General features: G+C 45.9%; 1 protein-coding gene across 4 annotated transcripts in view; it reads right to left on the minus strand.

The window, feature by feature from the left end:
* The window catches only part of LOC115112278 (transcription factor 12-like), a 107,143-nt gene that overhangs the window by 60,233 nt on the left and 20,674 nt on the right, over nt 1-26,236 (minus strand). For all 4 annotated transcript variants that reach the window (XM_029639226.2, XM_029639225.2, XM_029639227.2 and 1 more), the window contains exon 5: nt 23,182-23,284. In XM_029639226.2, the coding sequence (XP_029495086.1) occupies nt 23,182-23,284 (103 nt within the window). The remainder of the gene's footprint in view (nt 1-23,181; nt 23,285-26,236) is intronic.

Raw genomic sequence — 26,236 nt, forward strand, 5'->3', positions numbered from 1 at the left:
GATAAAAGGAGACGGGAGAAGAGGAGGAGGTGGATAGAAGGAGAGGGGAGGAGGGGAGGCTGAGCTTGGGCAGGGGAAACAGGGGACATTCTGACAGACATTCAGCCAGCTCTCTGTGAGGTCTCTAAATGAATCACAGGTCAGGTGTGGCAGAGTTTACGCTGTTTCATGCTTTTTAGTGTTTTAACATGTACTTAGTGTTTTAACATGTACTTAGTGTTTTAACATGTACTTAGTGTTTGCTCCAGTTCCCCTGTTTCTGTGGCTAACTGAAACCTACAGAGATAACAGAAAGATGCAAAGTTAGAGCTCATGTAGGTGGATGATCATTTATATAAAAGACAACCTTTCGTGTACAGTTAATGAAACATAACAAAGGTGAGTACACAATGACAAAGAGAATGGAACCAGATCTGCTCCCAGGTAAATATAAATGTTCCAGCTGAAACACAGGATTAATATCTCATTAAACCACAGCGCTCCAGGCTAGGACGAGAAGCAATGAATAAAATAAGATATATGTGTAATGAAAGATTTAATATGGATGAACAGGGACAAAGTGGGGGGGATTGGTGTGTGTGTGTGTGTGTGCTCAGTGGAGGTGTGTGTGTGTGTGTGTGTGTGTGTGTGTGCGTGCTCTTTGCCAAACCCTGCAGGTTGGATTATATTACACAGGCAGGGTAATGACGCTGTGGATTCCCTACGTATCCTGGGAGGAGAGGGGATTGTGCTGCCCTGCTCCTGGGACGAGCACGTCTGAAAACTAACACGATTACATTGAATCATTTGCTACATTCATTTCTCTCCATGAATTGGATCCACGGGGGAATGGGGGTGGATCTTTTTAGGGGAGGCTGTGGCAGGCGCTGCGTTTGCCACCTGAGGTCCCTGGGCCAGGTGTGTGTGGTATGTGTGTGGACTGGAGTGTGTGAGGGCCAGAGAAGTGCACCTGCATGGCTCTGTAAGAGCACAGGGCACAGACACACAACTGTCTCCACCACTCTAAACATGACTTGTATTTCATAAAGTCCTATGAATTTAATTGGGCTGACTCATCCCAACAAGTAATTAAACACAGAGGTTTATGAATGGGTGTGTGATCACACTGTCAGTCTGGGTTATGGGGACAAAGTCAATTATTCCTGCTAGACGTATTCCTGCTAGACTTATTCCTGCTAGACTTAGCTGTAGCGCAGCCTGTGTGCTCTCAAGGGTATATCTGCAAACTCAGAAGGACAGTGTCAATGACAGTGCCAGCAATACAGTGCTGTGAAAAAGTATTTGCCCCCTTTCTGATTTTCTTTATTTTTGCATATTTTTTGATACTGAATGTTATCAGATCTTCAACCAAAACCTAATATTAGATAAATTGAACCTGAGTCTACAAATGGTGGCATTGTGATGGTTTGGGATGCTTTGATGCCTCAGGACCTGGACGACTTGCGTTAATAGAAGGAACCATGAATTCTGCTCTGTATCAGAGAATTCTACAGGAGAATGTCAGGCAATCCGTCTGTGTGCTGAAGCTGAAGCACAGCTGGGTCATGCAGCAAGACAATGATCCAAAACACACAATCAAGTCTACATGAAAATGGCTAAAAAGCAACCAATTTCAAGTTAGTCCCAATTGAGATGTTGTGGCAGGACTTGAAACGAGCAGTTCATGCTTGAAACCCCACAAATGTTGCTGAGTTACAGCAGTTCTGCGTGGAAGAGTCGGCCAAAATTCCCCCACAGCAACATGAGAGACTGATCAACAACTACAGGAAGCGTTTGGCTGGAGTCATTGCAGCTAAAAGTGGCACAACCAGTTGAGTGTAAGGGGCAATTCATTTTTCACACAGGGGCATTGGGTGTTGCATAATTTTGCTTATGAAAGAAATTAAATAAGTTTGTAATTGTTGTATTATTTATTCACTCAGGTTCCCTTCATCTAATATTAGGTTTTTGTTGAAGATCTGATAACATTCAGTATCAAAAATATGCTAAAGTTGAGAACACTAGAAAGTTGCAAATACTTTTTTACAGCATTGTATCTCATGTAGAAATATAGCTTCTCATCAAACTTTAAAGGGCCAATCTGGAGTTCAAACAATGGCCACATCACCACTTGTTATGAGGGCCAGTTCAAGCTGAGGCTTGAAAAATATAACCACTCTCATAGACAGAACTATGGAGGCAAGGACTGACTAGCCATGAGATCAAAATGATAGTTTTAATCATTTTTTAAAGCAATACAGCTTCATTTTTATTTTTTACATTTTATTTTTGAATTTTACCCCTTTTTCTCCCCAATTTCGTGGTATTCAATCGTTTAGTAGCTACTATCTCAACACTACAACTCCTGTATGGGCTCGGGAGAGACGAAGGTTGAATGTCATGCGTCCCCCGATACACAACCCAACCTGGTGACAGCACTGCTTCTTAACACAGCGCCATCCAACCCGGAAGCCAGCCGCACCAATGTGTCGGAGGAAACACTGTGCACCTGGCAACCTTGGTTAGCGCGCACTGCGCCCGGCCCGCCACATGAGTCGCTGGTGCACGATGAGACAAGGATTTCCCTACCGGCCAAACCCTCCCTAACCCGGAAGACGCCAGGCCAATTGTGCGTCATCCCACGGACCTCCCGGTCGCGGCCGGGAGGTTACGACAGAGCCTGGGCGCAAACCCAGAGTCTCTGGTGGCACAGCTGGCGCTGCAGTACAGCGCCCTTAACCACTGCGCCACCCGGGAAGCAGTACAGTTTTGTTTACAGTAACTTTGTTTACAAATATTGGAGTAAATATTTTGGATATAATGTATGTAGCAACACCGGATTGGCCCTTTAAGGAGGATCACCTCAGTAAATAGTTCTCAAGGCTGGTCTCCCTGAATAGTGAAGAGCCATCCCAAGCTGTACCTAAAAAAGCCATTGTTGATGCTTTGTGTAAAACTGCCTAGCCTTGCCCTTTCGCGGAATAAAAGGACATGTGAAACCTCAGACTACCTCAACTCACGCAACACTGAGTCACAGAGACCTCAGTGCAGTACTTCAGCGTTACAACTCTGGTACTGAACTGGCTGGACATGGAGCCTGGCAAGACTCTCCATCAGGGAACAAGATAGAGCACAATGCCAGAGACCGGCAGACGGACGGACACATTCCAACAGATATATGGAGGTACAGTAGCCAAGAGTGTGTCTGTGATGGAGATTCAGTGCAGTAGTGGAGTCAGGAGACTTGAGCTGTTCCACTGGCAGCATTCCTTCCTAATGAATCATTGCCCTTCAACTTTGTGTTTTCATTTAACAATCACTAACATTTTTATTGGCGTCAGCTGCCAGCTCGTGTAAGGGGAGAGTAAATCTACAAGAGAGAGAAAGGGGACAGAGAGAGAGAAAAACGGAAAGAAAGAAAGAAAGGATATGAGGGATAAAGAGGGGCGTGGTGGGGGAGGGGAGCGAACAAAGGGGGCTAAGGGAGGGAAAGGGATGTGGTTGAGAAAAGAGAGTGTGACATGGACAAAGTACAGCGAGATGAAGAAAAGAGTGAAAGAGAGAGAGAGAGAGAGAGAGAGAGAGAGAGAATGCCTAATCTCTGCTAAAAGTATGGATGCTTTCCAATAGTGATTGTAGGCAGATTCTTTAGATGTGTGTATAAAAGGGATTGGCTAAATGCTGGCAGCTCATGATTCAGTCGTCAAACCCTAGTAAGACACTGCCTCCACTATTCTGAAAATCCTTCCTTGCTGTAGATGTAGTATCTCACATTTGAGCAACGCACCGAGCTATGCTTTTTGATGTGTCATTTAGCATTACAGAGATTTCTATGGAAATAGGCTTGCCTGACTTTAGGTGGGCTTTACAGGAGTGGGTTGGCTTTGTCACCAAGGGAAACCGCAGACACAAGGTAGAGGAGTTGTGGAAAAGACAGGATGTGAATTACTGAACAATCAAACGCCCTTATATTTCATGAAACGGGAATGAAAAGAAGAGCTGGTTTTACTGAATGCTTATAATCCACAGTCAAACCAACACCAGAAATATTTCACTATGATGTACAGTATGCTGTGCTGTCAGAATCAGTGGAGTTGAGGTGACTATCTTGTACAATATGATACAATATTACATGCAGTGGAAGAGGATGATATTTCCAGATGTTCCTGGACTGATTGGCTGGACCTGTAATTACTGTCATCGTCCCTCCGCTGCTGCAGCTGCCCCTCAGGGACCTGTTACATCACCTCACCTCTCCCCTGGCCCTCCTTATTGGACAGGTAGCCCCCTCTGCAGCTGGGCTGGGCAATGCCTCACTTTCAGCGCTGGCGCCAGGGCCTGAGGAGGGCAGGGACCGGGAGGGGGTGAGTGGGGCGGGGAGGGGGCGTGGGGGATGTGTGGGAGTGGGATGGAGGAGAGGGATTTGTGCCCTTTCAGCTCGTCTTCAGCTCTTCACGCTCCACTGAGCACAGTAACAGATAAGCGCACCCTGCAGCTCTGCATAATGACCGGCTACATCCACTAGACTACAGCGCACCACACCTCCTCTCCCCGTGCCTCCCCTCTCCTCCCTCTCCACTCTCTTTCTTTCTCCTCCTCTGCTGGCCTGACACATAGCATAACACCAGACACATTCAAAGATTCCCAGAAAAACAACCCACAAAAAAATGTATTCACCTATTGTTTAGTACCAGTAAACAAATCACAAGTAGCAATACATATGCTTGAAATGGTTGCAGAAATGTGCTCTCACTGTGCTAAGGCCTTGTGCCTTCACACAAGAGTGGATTCATTACAAACCAGTCTTCTGTCCTCGTGTGGTACCAAACCAGTGGAGTAGACAAAAGGATAATATCATCTATTCCATGTCTAGTTCAGTTGAGCTAACAGTGAGTATGGTTAAAGGACTAACCACCACAATCACTCACAGTCCTTAATGATCTACTGTGACTCACACCTGTGAGTACAGCTCACCATCTGTGCGTGTGTGTGTGTCTCCACACTCCAAAGGCATACCAGTGCCCCCTCCTCCTCTACCGCGGAGGCTGCAGAGGTTGGGCAAATTTGAGCGTAACCAGGAGAAATAGAGAAGAGAGCGACAGAGAGAGAGAGAGGAGGGGGCGCAATCAGAGAGAAGGGGGGTGCAGGCAGGAGCGAGTGAGTGACAGACGGAGGAGAGGAGAGGGAGCAACCTTGGCAGCACCTGTGACCCACAATGCAGAAGTACCCGGGTGAACACCTGAGCAGCACCTGGACGCAATCACAGCCTGGGTCGGGGGAGGGGCCCTCGCGGGACAGAATGCGAGCACACCGACACCTGCACCAGTTAAACACGCTCGGGATGCTAGCGCCATGTGGGATTTGGCTCTCCATGATAAGCCTTAAGGAACAATTAAAAAGGAAAAGGAGAAAAAGACACTACCGAGGCACTGAGAGAGATTGATTTTTCCCCCCGCTGTACAAAAGGCAGGGAGAATACATCTTGGCGCTGTCATGGCCCCTCTTATGCACATAACCCTAGGCAACAAAATGCTCTGAACACTTTGCATTGTCACTAAACGACTGCATCATTTCATTTCCTGGAAACCCATTACGTTTCATAAAAAGGAGATGAAAAACAGATGAGAACAATTCTTCTGTGCACGGAGAATTCATTTAGCAGAAAGCAGAGGGAGAAGAGAGGAGAGAGAGGAGGAGAGAGAGGAGGGCTAACTGCAGAACACTCTGCAGGCTGGCAATGAGGATGCAAATCTCAGAAACGAGTGCTGCATGGGCTCCACAATTATTTTCCTGGTGACAGCAAGCATTACAGCTTTAATTACCCAGATAAGGCAAGCAGCATAAACTATTCTTGGACACTGTTCAATTTAAACTGTGTGATATTCATCTGTTCCAAGGATACTGAGCAATGCTGCTTTTAAAAAAGGTGTACTTTCATCCACATTGAAATTGTTGTATGAAAACCACTGATGCACTTGGACACGTGGTCACAGTGGTCTTGGACACACTAACAGGGGTTGGCTGGCCTTCAAGGACAGATTGTGATTTAAACTCCGCCTTCACTGCTCTCCTCTCGTCCATCTATCAACAGCGAAAGCATGTCGGTCTGGACTTTTCCTGAGCATATACACAGACTTTAAGACTGGTCCAAGGCCTGGCTGCTTTTTATGTTGAGTAGCTATGGAGAAGGCCTCACATTTTCAATAAAGGAGACTGTGGAACCTAGTCTCCACATATTCTGGCCTGAAAACTAAAAAGCACTTACCTCCGGGGAATTATATGAAGGAAAAAAAATGAATCGACAGAGAAAACACTTTCTATGAAAAAAAAATCTGTTTTTTTTCATCTGTTACAGATCAATTAGGGTTAGGAGTCCAATGTACTTGGTGACGGTCCCAGTGGTATCAGATGGAAACCCAGTAACCACTGTTTCTAGAGGAACAGGCAGAGAGAGGAGCTGGGCCCATATCAACAAAGCATCTCAGAATAGGAATGCTGATCTAGGATATGTTCATATAATCTTATTCATCATGATCTAAAAGGCTAATCTGATCCTAGATCAGCACTCCTACTTCGAGACGCTTTGTGGATACGGGCCCTGGGCTCTGGGCTGGTGGGAGCACAGACCACAGAGTAGGGCAGAGACTGTCTGTCCCTATCTAGGGGCCTCCAGTCTGTCTCTGGGGCCCAGGCCACAGTCTCCCCTGCTCCATTAACTGCCACCTAGTAGATTTAATCTGCCTGGAAATATGAGCAGTGGTTAAACAGGTTAGTTAGGGGAATTTTCACAGTAATCGCTAGGATGGTGTTCAACAACTGGAAGGCAACACAACACACACCTCTGAGATCATCATGGGTGACTCAGGCTAAATACAGTCCCATGCCACTGCAGACATGATGTAACTTGGAAATACCAATAGCCCACCAAATCAAGTCTAATGACAGAAGGCCTGGATGTGTGTGGTGAGCTAGTTATATTAATCAGATTTGTTTTAATAGTACTACACACACAGAGCATATGAGGTGCACTGGAGGAACGTGAGGGTGTATTGTAGCAGCTCAGCAGAGTTATTAATACAGACAGTCACATGGCTGAACACACACACATACAGTCAAAAGTTTGAACACACCTACTCATTCTTTATTTTTACTACTTTCTACATTGTAGAATAATAGTGAAGACACCAAAACTATGAAATAACTCATATGGGATCATGTGGTAACCAAAAATGTGTTAAACAAATCAAAATATATTTTATATTTGAGATTCTTCAAAGTAGCCACCCAGTGCCTTGGTGACAGCTTTGCACACTTTTGGCATTCTCTCAACCGCCTTAATGAGGTAGTAACCTAGAATGCATTTCAATTAACAGGTACGCCTTGCTAAAAGTTAATTTGTGGAATTTAATATATTCTGAATGTGTTTGAGCCAATCAGTTGCGTTGTGACAAGGTAGGGGTGGTATACAGAAGATAGCCCTATTTGGCAAAAGACCAAGACCATATTATGGCAAGAACAGCTCAAATAAACAAAGATAAATTACAGTCCATCATTACTTTAAGACATGAAGGTCAGTCAATCAGGAAAATATTCAAGAAATGTTAAAGTTTCTTCAAGTGCAGTCGCAAAAACCATCAAGCGCTATGATGAAACTAACTGGCTCTCATGAGGACCACCACAGGAAAGGAAGACCCAGAGTTACTTCTGCTGCAGAGGATAAGATACCAGTCTCAGAAATTGCAGCCCAAATAAATGCTTCACAGAGATCAAGTAACAGACACATCTCAACATCAACTGTTCAGAGGAGACTGCGTTAACCAGGCCTTCATGATCGAATTGCTGCAAAGAAACCACTACTAAAGGACACCAATAAGAAGAAGAGACTTGCTTGGACCAAGAGACACGAGCAATGGACATTAGACCGGTGGAAATCTGTCCTTCATGGTTCCCACCGTGAAGCATGTAGGAGGAGGTGTGATGTGGGTGGCTTTGCTGGTGACACTCTCTGTGATTTATTTAGAATTCAAAGCACACATTCTGCAGCGATACGCCATCCCATCTGGTTTGAGCTTACTGAGACTATCATTTGTTTATCCACAGGACAAAGACCCGAAACACACCTCCAGGATGTGTAAGGGCTATTTGACCAAGAAGGAGAGTGATGGAGTGCTGCTGTAACGGATGTGAAACGGCTAGCTCACTTGCTCTGAGACCTTGAAGTAGTAGTTCCCCTTGCTCTGCAAGGGCCGCGGCTTTTGTGGAGCGATGGGTAACGATGCTTCGTGGGTGACTGTTGTCGATGTGTGCAGAGGATCCCTGGTTCGCGCCCGGGTATGGGCGAGGGGACGGTCTAAAGTTATACTGTTACACTGCATCAGATGACCTGACCTCCTCAATCACCTGACCTCAACCGAATTGAAATTAGTTGGACCGCAGAGTGAAGGAAAAGCAGCCAACAAGTGCTCAGCATATGTGGGAACTCCTTCAAGACTGTTCAAAATATATTCCTCATGAAGCTGGTTGAAAGAATGCTAAGAGTGAGCAAAGCTGTCATCAAGGCAAAGGGTGGCTACTTTGAAGAATCTATTTTGATTTGTTTAACTATTTTTTCGTTACTACATGATTCCATGTGTGTTATTTCATATATTGATGTCTTCACTTTAATTCTTGTCACGGTTGTGTGGAGAGACGGACCAAGGCGCAGCGTGATTAAAGTTCCACATATTTATTTAATCAAAACAAAAAGAAACCGTAACAGAGGTGCTACATGCACTAACTCAAAACAATATCCCACACAGCAGGTGGAAAAAGGGAACCCTTAAGTATGATCCCCAATTAGAGACAACGACCCTCAGCTGCCTCTAATTGGGAACCATACCAAGAGCACCAACATAGAAATAATAAACCTAGAACACCCCCTAATCTCGCCCTGACCTACTATACCATAGAGAACCAAGGGCTCTCCATGGTCAGGGCGTGACAATTCTACAATTGGTAAAAAGAAAATCCCTTGAATGAGTAGGTGTGTCCAAACTTTTGACTGGTACTGAATACATACATTCTCTACATACGTACTCTATACACACACACACACTAACTCTCATACTCAAACTCTCATTAAATCACTTTCAACATACTCAGCAAACAATGGTCACCAAACCTACTCCAAATGGTCACCAAACCTACTCCAAATGGTCACTAAACCTACTCCAACTGTCAAGAGGAAGGTTGCAACAGATTCTTTTGCTGCAAAAAAAGAGAAAAGTGATCAAAAGACAGCAACGATGTTTCATGTTTCTGGATGTCCTTGTAGGACATTTCCCCTTCTTTCTCTTCTTCTTTGACACAGAGCCATCAACGTGACTCACGGAATAAATCCTGTCTTGTGAAATTAAGCAGTGATTTCCAAGTGCCATCTGAGAGCCAGGCTGAAAGTCAATTGCTCTTCCTAGCCTCTGTTTTTAATGGTACATATGTGCCTTGTCTATGCCAAACTGAAGAAAAAGACCAAACCCCCGCCAATTTTTATAGAATAGAACTCACCCAAGGTGAATGAAGAAGCTCAAAGCCAAAATAAGTGAGAATTCAGTGGAGGACTTATTTAAACTGGCACCTGAAGCAGTGTACAGTAACCCTCAACACCTTTCCTCCTCACCTAGGTGGGTGAATAGGCTCTGTGCTTCTACTCAACAGAAAAGGCTTGACAAAAAAATGGTAATCACACTGCTGCTAGTTTATTTATATCTTATCATCTGTACTAATTGTTCAAATTGCAACAGACTGTTAAACGTTTCCTCTCCATTCTACAGTAAGAGATGAAACTCAGCAGGAAATAAGATCCAAGTCTGGTACTCATATAGTCATCCCAATTAACCAGCATAGGGCTCTCAGGAAATACAACTCAATGAGTCCTTTCATGCTCTCAATGCAGGAGCAGATACAAGTATAGCTATCGTTCACCATAGGTCTGGCAACTCTGAAAAATGAAACAACATTACAGGGCCAGGAGAATTCTCCATGTGCCGCTGTTAAATGAACATATTGAAGATATAGAACCACTCATATGTACATAAAGAACACCTTCCAACTATTGAGTTGCACCACCTCCTTTTGCCCTCAGAACAGCCACAATTTGTCGGGGCATGGACTCTACAAAGTGCCGAAAGCGTTCCACAGGGATGCTGGCCCATGTTGACTCCAATGTTTCCCACAGTTGTGTCAAGTTGGCTGGATGTCCTTTGGGTGGTGGACCATTCTTGATACACACAGGAAACTGTTGAATGTGAAAAACCAAGCAGAGTTGCAGTTCTTGATACAAACCGGTGCGTCTGGCACCTACTACCATAAACTGTTCAAAGGCACTTAAATCTTTTGTCTTTCCCATTCACCCTTTGAATGACACACATACACAATCCATATCTCAATTGTCTCAAGGCTTTAAAATCATTATTTAACCTGTCTCCTCCCCTTCATCTACACTGATTTTAGTGGATTTAACAATTGATAATGATTCAATAAGGATTCATAGTGTTAACCGGGATTCATCTGGTCAGTCTATGTCATAGAAAGTGCAGGTGTTCTTAATGTTTTGTACTCTCAGTGTATATCCACATATGCAGAGATGTGGACCACAAGCTGACCCAGAATGCATGGTGAAACTACAGGGAAATCTCAGGGCTACAGTGGCTTCAGAAAGTATTCATACACCTGGACTTATTCCACATTTTGTTGTGTTACACCCTGAATTCAAAATGGATTAAATTGATAATTTGTCTTACCCATCTACACACAATAACCCATAATGTCAATGTGAAAACATGTTTTTTGGACATTTTTGCAACTTTATTGAAAATGAAATAAAGTCAATACTTTGTAGAAGCACCTTTGGCTGCAATTACAGCGTTATGAGTCGTCTTGGGTATGTCTCTATCAGCTTTGAACATCTGTATTTGGGCATTTTCTCCCATTCTTCCTTGCAGATTTTCTCAAGCACTGTTAAAGTTGGAAGGGGAGTGGCAGGGAACAACAATCTTCAATTCTTTTCACAGATTATCAAGGTTATTCAAGTCTGGGCTTCAGCTGGGCTACTCCAGTTCTTTCACGTTCTTGTTCTGAAGCCATTCCAGCGTTGCTCTGGCTGTATGCTTGGTGTCATTGTCCTGTAGGAATGTTATGTGACTTCCGGCGCCGACAGAGATGGCCGCCTCGCTTCGCGTTCCTAAGAAACTATGCAGTTTTTAATTTTTTTACGTGTTATTTCTTACATTGGTACCCCAGGTCATCTTAGGTTTCATTACATACAGTCGAGAAGAACTACTGAACATAAGAGCAGCGTCAACTCACCATCAGTACGAACAAGAATATGACTTTCGCGAAGCGGATATTGTGTTCTGCCTTTCACCCAGGACAACGGAATGGATCCCAGCCTGCGACCCAAAAAAACGACTTCGTAAAAGGGGGAAACGGAGCGGTCTTCTGGTCAGACTCCGGAGACGGGCACATCGTGCACCACTCCCTAGCATTCTTCTCGCCAATGTCCAGTCTCTTGACAACAAGGTTGATGAAATCCGAGCAAGGGTAGCATTCCAGAGGGACATCAGAGACTGTAACGTTCTTTGCTTCACGGAAACATGGCTCACTGGAGAGATGCTATCGGAGTCGGTGCAGCCAACTGGTTTCTCCATGCATCGCGCAGACAGAAACAAACATCTTTCTGGTAAGAAGAGGGGCGGGGGCGTATGCTTCATGGTTAACGTGACGTGGTGTGATCATAACAACATACAGGTACTCAAGTCCTTCTGTTCACCTGATTTAGAATTCCTCACAATCAAATGCTCCACCGCATTATCTACCAAGGGAATTCTCTTCGATTATAATCACAGCCGTATATATTCCCCCCCAAGCAGACACATCGATGGCTCTGAACGAACTTTATTTGACTCTTTGCAAACTGGAATCCATTTATCCGGAGGCTGCATTCATTGTAGCTGGGGATTTTAACAAGGCTAATCTGAAAACAAGACTCCCTAAATTTTATCAGCATATCGATTGCGCAACCAGGGCTGGAAAAACCTTGGATCACTGCTATTCTAACTTCCGCGACGCATATAAGGCCCTGCCCCGCCCTCCTTTCGGAAAAGCTGACCATGACTCCATTTTGTTGATCCCTGCCTACAGACAGAAACTAAAACAAGAAGCTCCCGCGCTGAGGTCTGTTCAACGCTGGTCCGACCAATGTGATTCCACACTCCAAGACTGCTTCCATCACGTGGATTGGGATATGTTTCGTATTGCGTCAGACAACAACATTGACGAATACGCTGATTTAGTGTGCGAGTTCATTAGAACGTGCGTTGAAGATGTCGTTCCCATAGCAACGATTAAAACATTCCCAAACCAGACACCGTGGATTGATGGCAGCATTCGCGCGAAACTGAAAGCCCGAACCACTGCTTTTAATCAGGGCAAGGTGACCGGAAACATGACCGAATACAAACAGTGTAACTATTCCCTCCGCAAGGCAATCAAACAAGCTAAGCGTCAGTATAGAGACAAAGTAGAATCTCAATTCAACGGCTCAGACACAAGAGGTATGTGGCAGGGTCTACAGTCAATCACGGATTACAAAAAGAAAACCAGCCCCATCACGGACCAGGATGTCTTGCTCCCAGGCAGACTAAATAACTTTTTTGCCCGCTTTGAGGACAATACAGTGCCACTGACACGGCCCGCAACTAAAACATGCGGACTCTCCTTCACTGCAGCCGGCGTGAGGAAAACATTTAAACGTGTCAACCCTCGCAAGGCTGCAGGCCCAGACGGCATCCCCAGCCGCGCCCTCAGAGCATGCGCAGACCAGCTGGCTGGTGTGTTTACGGACATATTCAATCAATCTCTATCCCAGTCTGTTGTTCCCACATGCTTCAAGAGGGCCACCATTGTTCCTGTTCCCAAGAAAGCTAAGGTAACTGAGCTAAACGACTACCGCCCCGTAGCACTCACTTCCGTCATCATAAAGTGCTTTGAGAGACTAGTCAAGGACCATATCACCTCCACCCTACCTGACACCCTAGACCCACTCCAATTTGCTTACCGCCCAAATAGGTCCACAGACGATGCAATCTCAACCACACTGCACACTGCCCTAACCCATCTGGACAAGAGGAATACCTATGTGAGAATGCTGTTCATCGACTACAGCTCGGCATTTAACACCATAGTGCCCTCCAAGCTCGTCATCAAGCTCGAGACCCTGGGTCTCGACCCCGCCTTGTGCAACTGGGTACTGGACTTCCTGACGGGCCGCCCCCAGGTGGTGAGGGTAGGCAACAACATTTCCACCCCGCTGATCCTCAACACTGGGGCCCCACAAGGGTACATTCTGAGCCCTCTCCTGTACTCCCTGTTCACCCACGACTGCGTGGCCACGCACGCCTCCAACTCAATCATCAAGTTTGCGGACGACACAACAGTGGTAGGCTTGATTACCAACAACGACGAGACGGCCTACAGGGAGGAGGTGAGGGCCCTCGGAGTGTGGTGTCAGGAAAATAACCTCACACTCAACGTCAACAAAACTAAGGAAATGATTGTGGACTTCAGGAAACAGCAGAGGGAACACCCCCCTATCCACATCGATGGAACAGTAGTGGAGAGGGTAGTAAGTTTTAAGTTCCTCGGCGTACACATCACAGACAAACTGAATTGGTCCACCCACGCAGACAGCATCGTGAAGAAGGCGCAGCAGCGCCTCTTCAACCTCAGGAGGCTGAAGAAATTCGGCTTGTCACCAAAAGCACTCACAAACTTCTACAGATGCACAATCGAGAGCATCCTGTCGGGCTGTATCACCGCCTGGTACGGCAACTGCTCCGCCCACAACCGTAAGGCTCTCCAGAGGGTAGTGAGGTCTGCACAACGCATCACCGGGGGCAAACTACCTGCCCTCCAGGACACCTACACCACCCGATGTCACAGGAAGGCCATAAAGATCATCAAGGACAACAACCACCCGAGCCACTGCCTGTTCACCCCGCTATCATCCAGAAGGCGAGGTCAGTACAGGTGCATCAAAGCTGGGACCGAGAGACTGAAAACCAGCTTCTATCTCAAGGCCATCAGACTGTTAAACAGCCATCACTAACATTGAGTGGCTGCTGCCAACACACTGACTCAACTCCAGCCACTTTAATAATGGGAATTGATGGGAAATGATGTAAAATATATCACTAGCCACTTTAAACAATGCTACCTAATATAATGTTTACATACCCTACATTATTCATCTCATATGTATATGTATATACTGTACTCTATATCATCTACTGCATCTTTATGTAATACATGTATCACTAGCCACTTTAACTATGGCACTTTGTTTACATACTCATCTCATATGTATATACTGTACTCAATACCATCTACTGTATCTTGCCTATGCCGCTCTGTACCATCACTCATTCATATATCTTTATGTACATATTCTTTATCCCCTTACACTTGTGTCTATAAGGTAGTAGTTTTGGAATTGTTAGCTAGATTACTTGTTGGTTATTACTGCATTGTCGGAACTAGAAGCACAAGCATTTCGCTACACTCGCATTAACATCTGCTAACCATGTGTATGTGACAAATACAATTTGATTTGATTTGATGTAAATCTTCACCAGTCTAAGGTCATTTTCACTCTGAAGCACGTTCTCATCAAGGATTTGCCTGTATTTGCCTCCATTCATTGTTCTCTCTATCCTTACCAGTCTCAGGTGGGGACTGCCACCACCATGCTTCAAGGTAGGGATGATGTTAGACGGGTGATGAGCTGTGTGTGGTTTTCTCCAGACATAGTGCTTTGCATTCAGGCCAAAGAGTAAAATGTTTGTCTCATCAGACCCCCAAATCTTTTGCCTTTATGATCTCAGAGTCTTTTTTGCAAACTCCAGGTGTTTTGTCATTTTTCTCAGGAGTGGCTTCCGTCTGGCCACTGTCCCATAAAGCCCAGATTAGTGAAGTCCTGTAGAGACTGAGGCAGGTTCTCCCATCTCAGCGAAGAAACTCTGTAGTTCTGTCAGAGTGGTCATTGGGTTCTTGGTCACCTCCCTGGCCAAGGTTTGGTCGGGCAGCCAGCTCTAGGCAGAGTCTGGGTAGTTCCATATTTTGTCAAATTCCCAATGATGGAGACCACTGTGCTCTTCGAAACTTTCAACACTCTAGAAATTGTTTTATACCCTTCCTTTGATACACCGAGTGCACAACACATTAGGAATACCTGCTCTTTCCATGACATAGACTGACCAGGTGAATCCAGGTGAAAGCTATGATCCCTTATTGATGTCACTTGTTAAATCTACTTCAATCAGTGTACATGAAGGGGAGGAGACAGGTTACAAAATTATTTTTAAGACTTGAGGAAGTCTTTCTAAATCATGTCCAAACAATTCAATTACTTTCTGAAGGCACTGTAAATGAGAGACCTCAGTAACAAGCCCAGATCTTTCTTCTGATTTAGATTCATATTAAAGCAGAAAGATTTTCCCATCCCAATAATACAATTGAATCTGCTTAATTATGAGACTATATTTCAAGTGATACATATTATATGACCCAAAGCCAAAACAAGTGTGTTTTGCCTTGCCAACTGTTACTGTTTGTGTCTTGAATATCAACAAAAGACTAAACCAATTTCTCTTTGTGATCATAATCTGTTTGACCAGTAAATACAACATCCGCTGAAGAGGCAGGATTCCCTATCTGCATGCATATTTCTATTTAATCTAAAGCTGGATTAGTGCTTATTAAATATTGCCTCAAACAACTACACACAGTCAGCGTTATGCAACACCCTCCACTCCTCCCTCAGAGAAACACTGGTATACAGGACACATCCTCAGCCAGGAGAGAGACAGGGCAAGGGGGGCTGGACATAGGCCATAATCATCTTTTACCTTAGAGCTTCTAGAACTTGTTCTAGGATTCCGTACATGGAATGTAGAGTGAACAGAAGAATAGGAGGGGAAAGGAAGCAGAGGTATACTTATTTAATACATCTAGATCCTCAGTGGGAGTTATAAATACTAAGAATATTGCATTTGTAACACTGGATGGGATTGAGTCGTTCCATTATAATACTCACTCCATCCTTTCCCACTTTGTCTGCCGCTTACCATTATTTACTGTTTACTGGATTTTGTCAAGGAGCAGCATTTGCATACATACAAACATGGAAACACAATGAGCAGCATGTCCGTGTTGCTCACCACCTCGTCAGCTACACAGTCAGTGATTGAGTCAGAGGGATCTACATGGCCTTCTGAGTGAGACAGTGAGCTGATACTGCACTACTGCATGTATGGATAGTGTAGCGTGCTGAGGAGAATGTGTCGTCGGGCAGTAAGAGGATTGGAGGGGGGGGGCTGACCGCCTGACCCGCTCTGACACAGGCACTATGCTAGCCCCAAGAGAGGCTGCTGGTGCCATCACAGAGAGCTCACACATTTAACATTACATTTACATTTAAGTCATTTAGCAGACGCTCTTATCCAGAGCGACTTACAACTTGGTGCGTTCACCTTATGACATCCAGTGGAACAGCCACTTTACAATAGTGCATCTAAATCTTTTAAGGGGGGTGAGAAGGATTACTTTATCCTATCCTAGGTATTCCTTAAAGAGGTGGGGTTTCAGGTGTCTCCGGAAGGTGGTGATTGACTCCGCTGTCCTGGCGTCGTGAGGGAGTTTGTTCCACCATTGGGGGGCCAGAGCAGCGAACAGTTTTGACTGGGCTGAGCGGGAACTGTACTTCCTCAGTGGTAGGGAGGCGAGCAGGCCAGAGGTGGATGAACGCAGTGCCCTTGTTTGGGTGTAGGGCCTGATCAGAGCCTGGAGGTACTGAGGTGCCGTACCCCTCACAGCTCCGTAGACAAGCACCATGGTCTTGTAGCGGATGCGAGCTTCAACTGGAAGCCAGTGGAGGGAGCGGAGGAGCGGGGTGACGTGAGAGAACTTGGGAAGGTTGAACACCAGACGGGCTGCGGCGTTCTGGATGAGTTGTAGGGGTTTAATGGCACAGGCAGGGAGCCCAGCCAACAGCGAGTTGCAGTAATCCAGACGGGAGATGACAAGTGCCTGGATTAGGACCTGCGCCGCTTCCTGTGTGAGGCAGGGTCGTACTCTGCGGATGTTGTAGAGCATGAACCTACAGGAACGGGCCACCGCCTTGATGTTAGTTGAGAACGACAGGGTGTTGTCCAGGATCACGCCAAGGTTCTTAGCGCTCTGGGAGGAGGACACAATGGAGTTGTCAACCGTGATGGCGAGATCATGGAACGGGCAGTCCTTCCCCGGGAGGAAGAGCAGCTCCGTCTTGCCGAGGTTCAGCTTGAGGTGGTGATCCGTCATCCACACTGATATGTCTGCCAGACATGCAGAGATGCGATTCGCCACCTGGTCATCAGAAGGGGAAAGGAGAAGATTAATTGTGTGTCGTCTGCATAGCAATGATAGGAGAGACCATGTGAGGTTATGACAGAGCCAAGTGACTTGGTGTATAGCGAGAATAGGAGAGGGCCTAGAACAGAGCCCTGGGGACGCCAGTGGTGAGAGCGCGTGGTGAGGAGACAGATTCTCGCCACGCCACCTGGTAGGAGCGACCTGTCAGGTAGGACGCAATCCAAGCGTGGGCCGCGCCGGAGATGCCCAACTCGGAGAGGGTGGAGAGGAGGATCTGATGGTTCACAGTATCGAAGGCAGCCGATAGGTCTAGAAGGATGAGAGCAGAGGAGAGAGAGTTAGCTTTAGCAGTGCGGAGCGCCTCCGTGATACAGAGAAGAGCAGTCTCAGTTGAATGACTAGTCTTGAAACCTGACTGATTTGGATCAAGAAGGTCATTCTGAGAGAGATAGCGGGAGAGCTGGCCAAGGACGGCACGTTCAAGAGTTTTGGAGAGAAAAGAAAGAAGGGATACTGGTCTGTAGTTGTTGACATCGGAGGGATCGAGTGTAGGTTTTTTCAGAAGGGGTGCAACTCTCGCTCTCTTGAAGACGGAAGGGACGTAGCCAGCGGTCAGGGATGAGTTGATGAGCGAGGTGAGGTAAGGGAGAAGGTCTCCGGAAATGGTCTGGAGAAGAGAGGAGGGGATAGGGTCAAGCGGGCAGGTTGTTGGGCGGCCGGCCGTCACAAGACGCGAGATTTCATCTGGAGAGAGGGGAGAAAAAGGTCAGAGCACAGGGTAGGGCAGTGTGAGCAGAACCAGCGGTGTCGTTTGACTTAGCAAACGAGGATCGGATGTCGTCGACCTTCTTTTCAAAATGGTTGACGAAGTCATCTGCAGAGAGGGAGGAGGGGGAGGGGAGGAGGATTCAGGAGGGAGGAGAAGGTGGCAAAGAGCTTCCTAGGGTTAGAGTCAGATGCTTGGAATTTAGAGTGGTAGAAAGTGGCTTTAGCAGCAGAGACAGAAGAGGAAAATGTAGAGAGGAGGGAGTGAAAGGATGCCAGGTCCGCAGGGAGGCGAGTTTTCCTCCATTTCCACTCGGCTGCCCGGAGCCCTGTTCTGTGAGCTCGCAATGAGTCGTCGAGCCACGGAGCGGGAGGGGAGGACCGAGCCGGCCTGGAGGATAGGGGACATAGAGAGTCAAAGGATGCAGAAAGGGAGGAGAGGAGGGTTGAGGAGGCAGAATCGGGAGATAGGTTGGAGAAGGTTTGAGCAGAGGGAAGAGATGATAGGATGGAAGAGGAGAGAGTAGCGGGGGAGAGAGAGCGAAGGTTGGGACGGCGCGATACCATCCGAGTAGGGGCAGTGTGGGAAGTGTTGGATGAGAGCGAGAGGGAAAAGGATACAAGGTAGTGGTCGGAGACTTGGAGGGGAGTTGCAATGAGGTTAGTGGAAGAACAGCATCTAGTAAAGATGAGGTCGAGCGTATTGCCTGCCTTGTGAGTAGGGGGAAGGTGAGAGGGTGAGGTCAAAGAGGAGAGGAGTGGAAAGAAGGAGGCAGAGAGGAATGAGTCAAAGGTAGACGTGGGGAGGTTAAAGTCGCCCAGAACTGTGAGAGGTGAGCCGTCCTCAGGAAAGGAGCTTATCAAGGCATCAAGCTCATTGATGAACTCTCCGAGGGAACCTGGAGGGCGATAAATGATAAGGATGTTAAGCTTGAAAGGGCTGGTAACTGTGACAGCATGGAATTCAAAGGAGGCGATAGACAGATGGGTAAGGGGAGAAAGAGAGAATGACCACTTGGGAGAGATGAGGATCCCGGTGCCACCACCCCCGCTGACCAGGAGCTCTCGGGGTGTGCGAGAACACGTGGGCGGACGAAGAGAGAGCAGTAGGAGTAGCAGTGTTATCTGTGGTGATCCATGTTTCCGTCAGTGCCAAGAAGTCGAGGGACTGGAGGGAAGCATAGGCTGAGATGAACTCTGCCTTGTTGGCCGCAGATCGGCAGTTCCAGAGGCTACCGGAGACCTGGAACTCCACGTGGGTCGTGCGCTGGGACCACCAGATTAGGGTGGCGCGGCCACGCGGTGTGGAGCGTTTGTATGGTCTGTGCAGAGAGGAGAGAACAGGGATAGACAGACACATAGTTGACAGGCTACAGAAGAGGCTACGCTAATGCAAAGGAGGTTGGAATGACAAGTGGACTACACGTCTCGAATGTTCAGAAAGTTAAGCTTACGTAGCAAGAATCTTTTTGACTAAAATGATTAAAATGATACAGTACTGCTGAAGTAGGCTAGCTGGCAGTGGCTGCGTTGTTGACTTTGTAGGCTAGCTGGCAGTGGCTGCGTTGTTGACACTACACTAATCAAGTCGTTCCGTTTAGTGTGATAGTTTCTACAGTGCTGCTATTCGGGGCTAGCTGGCCAGCTAGCAGTGTTGATTACGTTACGTTGCGTTAAAAGAACGACAATAGCTGGCTAGCTAACCTAGAAAATCGCTCTAGACTACACCATTATCTTTGATACAAAGACGGCTATGTAGCTAGCTATGTAGCTAGCTACGATCAAACAAATCAAACCGTTGTACTGTAATGAAATGAAATGAAAATGTGATACTACCTGTGGAGCGAAGCGGAATGCGACCGGGTTGTTGAGTGAGGAAGTTCTATTCGGTAGACGTTGGCTAGCTGTTGGCTAGCTAGCAGTGTCTCCTACGTTAAGGACGACAAATAGCTGGCTAGCTAACCTCGGTAAATTAAGATAATCACTCTAAGACTACACACTCTAAACTACACAATTATCTTGGATACGAAGACAGCAAAGACAACTATGTAGCTAGCTAACACTACACTAATCAAGTCGTTCAGTTGAGTGTAATAGTTTTTACAGTGCTGGTAGACGGTGGACGTTAGCTAGCTGGCTAGCTGGCTAGCTGCTGGGCAGATAGCAGTGTAGACTACGTTAGGACGACGAAATACGATAATTACGCAATTATCTTTGATACAAAGACGGCTATGTAGCTAGCTAAGAAGAAATTGCTAAGATTAGACAAATCAAACCATTGTGCTATAGTGAAATGTAATGAAATGTATACTACCTGCGGACCGAAGCGGATCGAAGTGCGAATGCGACCGCTCGCTCCAACCCGGAAGTAGTAACGACACCCTGCCCTTCTCCTCATCCTAATCCACATTCCTCACCCTCCAACCCACAGGCTTTACTCGTGAGGGACAGACAATAAGGCCATCACATTAGGCAAAAGGGGGTAATTCTGATCATCATCTATTTCTATAGATTCATATCTGATTCCTGAAAGACATTGGGTACTCCTGTTCCCATACATGTAGCTACATACGAATAGCTTCATTGAATTTATATGTACAACACAGTTTACTACTCATTTGTTATTCTACTATTCCCAAGCTGTACAAAGACAAAGCCCCAATGAACCAAAGATGACCTCTAGAATGAGCCTCCATTATTCAAGTCATGCAGCATATTCTGTTGGTAACTGTCATTAAAATATAATGTCAAATAAACAGTCATTGCCAGCCATCTGTTGGGCACTAACAACTGTAACATGTTCATTATCATACACAATAGCTGACCTCAAATAACCCCAAGCTGCTTTCAACATATCATACTTCTCTTTGCTTGAATGATGGAGTCAGGTCTGAGCCAACCGTCTCCTCTGTTCCATTTACAAACCATGAAATAAAATACAAAGACAAAAACATGCACACACTCACACACAATACAATCAGGACAATGGCTTGCTGGCTTTTCTTTGACTAAGTACGTCTTAGGAGGTAAGATTTCTTATCTAAACTAAAGCTGATTTAGATGTTGTTCAAAAGCATTGCAAATGAGGTTTCCTGGTCATTGTGAGTCAGGTCTGTCGAAGCCAAGGACTGTATGGGTCTGAACGCACACAAAGCAGTGAGTAAGGAAGACCATTGTTCCTTTCCACCTGCAGAACTATCAGTAAAGCAAGGCACACTTAAATAATATAAACACTCAAATCAGAACAATGTACATTCTTATACAATACCAAATAGAATACCAAAAATACAGCTCAGTAAATGTGGCAGTGAGTCATTGAACCTATGCTTCCAATCCTTCAAAACATGTCATCTTCTTTTAAATGTCTTGAGTAACCACATACACTGAGGTATCTAAACAAAGGGTCTACATCATCCAAATATTTGTCGAAGGAAACTACATTGAGATTTGGATTAAGATAATCCATTTAGATGACCATGGCTCGGTTGTAAAACTCCAATGGTGAGATCAAACAAAAATGGGTCACGTAGTACTGTACAACCAGAGGGTTCCCTTGGAAATGCTGCGTGTATAGTTGTAATGCATAATTGTATAACGTCCCTGCATGTGTGTTCCACCTCTTTGATTGGTGAGGAATAATCTTTCAGGCTTGATTTAATAAGGTCGCTCCAAACTAGGTAATTCCATGTAAATCCCAGATATTACTGCTGAAATTCAATTGTATTGAAGACCAGGCTCATCTTCCAATCCCAGCCTCTGATAAGCACAGGCAATTTAGGCCCACAATCAGATTGTCTAATGCCCTGACACATCATTGCAGCAGATTATTTCCATATTGTGCCACTTATAAGCATAATTACAGCCAGAGCCGGAGAACAGAGAGGAGCCCACCTACCCAAATGCATCCTGTGATCAATCGCCACAAAGATAACATTTCATTTTCAGTCGTCTCCTGCACCAGCACCCATCCGTAAACTATCCACCTTGCATGGCAACCAGTCTCCAGGGCAATCTTACAATGAGCAGGGGATTCAGTTGCCCATTAAACTGTCATGTGCTAACACATCACAATGACTCCAGGAGAAAGGCCAGTGTAATATATAGCTTTTAATTGTTAGAATGTATCCATCACATCAGGGGGGAATAAATAACCTTTAGAAATTCTAACCCACCATTTAGGTTTGATAAATCTATAATATGGTTTTATGATGGGGATTTCTTTAACCAGTGATCATCATTCTTATCTGTTCATACTCAACAGTGATTATATACTGGGATGGCAAAGGACCAGCACAGTAAATTCAATCTCCTAAATCTCCAAAAGCCTCCCAATCTGAATGGAGTCACTACTGGCTTCAAAATAAAGGCTTTTATTTGGAAGGGAATTATCATACTGCTGCTGGTAGCAGACAAATGGAGGTGGTGGTGCAACATCAGAGCAGCACAATCAGGCTACGCATGATTTAACAAACCCAAACGCTAAGTCTGCATAAACCATCACAGATCACCTGCCATTCAAGCATCTATTAGAAATCCTGAATGATATCCCACAATGGTGATGGTGGACTGTTTTTGTATGAAATGGTCTCTGGCACATCTGCTTGGTTAACCCCCCTTCCTTAGACACCACCTACCCTGCCACTGGAAGTTGCCGATGGCTTTTCTAATAGCTAGAAGACAGTCTTTTGTGATGGAAAACTGTACTGTGTGACTTCCACCCTGGGGGAGGGTCAACTTCTGAAGACGGTCACCACAGGAGGAGAGAGGGAGATGGAGAGCAGGAGAGAGAGGGTGAAGTAAGGAGAGAGTGCGAGGGGAGGAGGGGAGAGGAAGTGGAAAAACACCCGACCTAGCGGCACTGTGGGGGCTGCCACTTCCAGATGCGTGACATGCCTTGTCCACACAGGGCTAAAGGGATTTTTTTTTAAATAAAATGGATCTCTGAGACCTTTTGGCATGTGAGGGGTGAGGTGTTGAGAAGCACCTACTTACCCATTATGCTGGAGTTCATAAAAGGTGTCTGGGACAATCCTTCATGGGACACTAATCGACTGCCACTCATGTGATCACCATAATGAGGGCTGTCTGCCAAACCCTGGGGGGAGAGATCAGAGTATTAAACACATTATTAGGCTGCTTGGCTAATTGAGTGGTATGACAGTACACTAATTACTGAGGAAGGAGAGCACAATTGGTCAACTGTCCCCTGAAACTGTATATTTTTCTCCTTTCCGTCATTAAAAATGACTTTTTAAATCTCTGACTGATTGTAAAAGCAGTAAAAACAGAACCCTGATCAGCCTGTCAACGCATATGCCACATGTTTCAGGATTAGAAAATGCAAGGTTAATGATGCACATGTAATTCTGTGGATCTGAAGAGGCAGTGGGCTTTTTGAGAGAAGACATGTTGACATGTTAATTGTACATACATTACATGGATCAGAACATGCAGGATGCACAAACAAGCACATTCACATATGGATGAAAACAGTTAGGAAAAACCCTTAGTCCAAATGGATACATAACAGCATCAGCGACTTGTGTCAATTCTAAGGCGTAGTTGCAGGGATTCATCTTCCAATGCCCTACAAGAGGCGGTCATGAACCAGTCCAAGAGATTCTAGCAAACCTCTCATAAAACGCAATACCCATTTCCAAGATCAGTTTTAAAATGTTTCCCCCATAAAAACTTTCTAGGTGGTGTATTTGTTTAGCTAAAGACAGCAAGTCTCAAAATGTTGCCAAGCAACACTAACACTAAACGCAACACATGCGGCTTTGTTTTTTTGAATGAAAACAAATCTCACTCACAATTATCATTTACGATAATTAAAAACCTCTATATACTGTGACAATAATGATTTTAATGTAAAACATTTACTAACAGGGTATTATATTCTATGACGGGAAAAACTGCCGCCCTCCATCCTACCACGGTACCTGCAGCTTAAAAAAATGGCCTTTTTCTCCTGCGGTCTTTCATGACAGTTATCAGCTTCAGGAGCTTAGGTCTAAATATCGGTCACAGTATGGTCTTTGAAAACGCAGGGTCCCCTGCAATAAAATATACTCTGTAGCAGTGCTAATCCCAGGCCCTGTGAAAATCCTCCTGCGCTCCAGTCAAATGCGTCCCTCCAAACTACATTAACTCCCACCGGAGGGACCGAGCAGCACTGGACGAGAATTTCTATAGAGCTTTTTTCCCCCAACTCGTACCCTCTGCATTCAACATACAGTAAAAAAAAAAGTAAATCTTGTTATCCATCTTTTTTTGTGAGCAGACGGTGATGGAGTAATTTCAAAGGCAGTGGAGTGTTGTGCTGTGTCGAGGGAATCCACAGAGATTCCCCATTGTGTTCCTGCCAGGCCGCGCTCCCCGTTAATCACGCCATGAACGGACTCACTAATAACACCACCCCTGTGAGAGGCTCCGAAACACACACACACACACACACACACACACACACACACACACACACACACACACACACACACACACACTCACACACACTCACACACACACACACACACATACACATACACACAGGCAGGCAACAACAACCCATACAAATCTCTCCTGCACTACAAATCAAATCCCCCAGGTGTGTTTCAACTGACATTTAACCAAATAAAACAAAGAGTAGTAAGTAATGAACAACTTAATCTGGACATCTCAGTCCTCCATTTCCTCCTGGTCTTTTCTTCCCTGGTGGAGACAGCTGCCACAGAGCTGGAAAAGGCCAGCGAGGAGGGGCAGGTAGGGAGGACCAGAGAGAAGAAAGGCAGAGGGGATAATGGTCAGGGTGAGATCACACTACCCAGCCCACCCTGTGTCTGCTCCTCTGCGACCATTAAATCATCAATCACAGAACCCTCATCATTTACAAACACTGCTCGGCTACGTCGGCCCAGACGCTAACACATGCTGTCACTGCGACCAACGGGGCCAGTTACCGCCGGCTACATAACTGTCAAATCACTACTTAAGCATGCAGGCCACAGCTCCTGCGTTGCCCCTACCCCTTGCCACAGAGTTTAAAAAGTAATCTCCTAGATGGAGTGTGGCGTCCCAGGTGAATGTGTGGCTGCGCCGCGGCGGCTTGGGGAGGCATGATACGGGCGTGATGGACGTGTGCGGGGTGAGTGTCGCGGCAGGGCTGGGGCATGCGGGCTGCGGGGCCTCCTGCATTGGCGGTGGGCACAGCTCTGGCTGTCAGGCGGCTGGCCTGCAGCCACAACTGCCCATGATACGTTGGCTGGCTGGAAGCCAAGGTCAGCACGGAGGGCTGTAGTCTGTTCACAGTCCACTAATCATACACTGCTATCTTGAAGCACCCAAGCAGGCCCCACTCGGACAGACACACTACACTGAACTCTTTGAATAACAGAAACCTGCTTTTCCGAAAAGCGTTTCTTCTGAGAAACCTTGCTTAGTATGAGTTGCTGAACACAATTTATGTAACATTACAGTGAGAATTATGGAAATACGATTTTTGAGACAAAAGCTGAACTGTAGATAAGTGCTTGTCTACTGTTTAATGGATTTAAAGGGTTCTGTTCCTAGACTCCTCTCTGTCTTCCGGCTGGGCCAAACACACTGCTTGTCAAGGGGTGGGTGTAGCTGGTGCATGGAAGTCAGGCGCAGGAGAGCAGAGATGAGTGGACAAAGCACTTTACTCAGGCAATTATTAAAACAGGATGCAACCGCGTCACAAAAACAAATGCCCAAAGAACATGTGAGGCAGCAGGAAGTACACACAACCAAGTACAAAGTACCGGCTGCCACAAAGCACTGGTACAAAAAACAAAACCCGGCATACACCAGCCGGAAGCGTACCAACCTGACAATAAACAATTTCACACACAGACATGGGGGGAACAGAGGGTTATATACATGACAAGTAAAGAGGGAATGAAAACCAGGACAAAACAAATGGAAAATGAAAGGTGGATCGGCGATGGCTAGAAGACCGGTGAGGTCGACCGCCGAACGCCGCCTGAACAAGGAGAGGAACCGACTTCCGCAGAAGTCATGACACTGCTTG

Source organism: Oncorhynchus nerka, linkage group LG27, assembly GCF_034236695.1.
Source record: "Oncorhynchus nerka isolate Pitt River linkage group LG27, Oner_Uvic_2.0, whole genome shotgun sequence".
NCBI classification, from domain to species: domain Eukaryota; kingdom Metazoa; phylum Chordata; class Actinopteri; order Salmoniformes; family Salmonidae; genus Oncorhynchus; species Oncorhynchus nerka.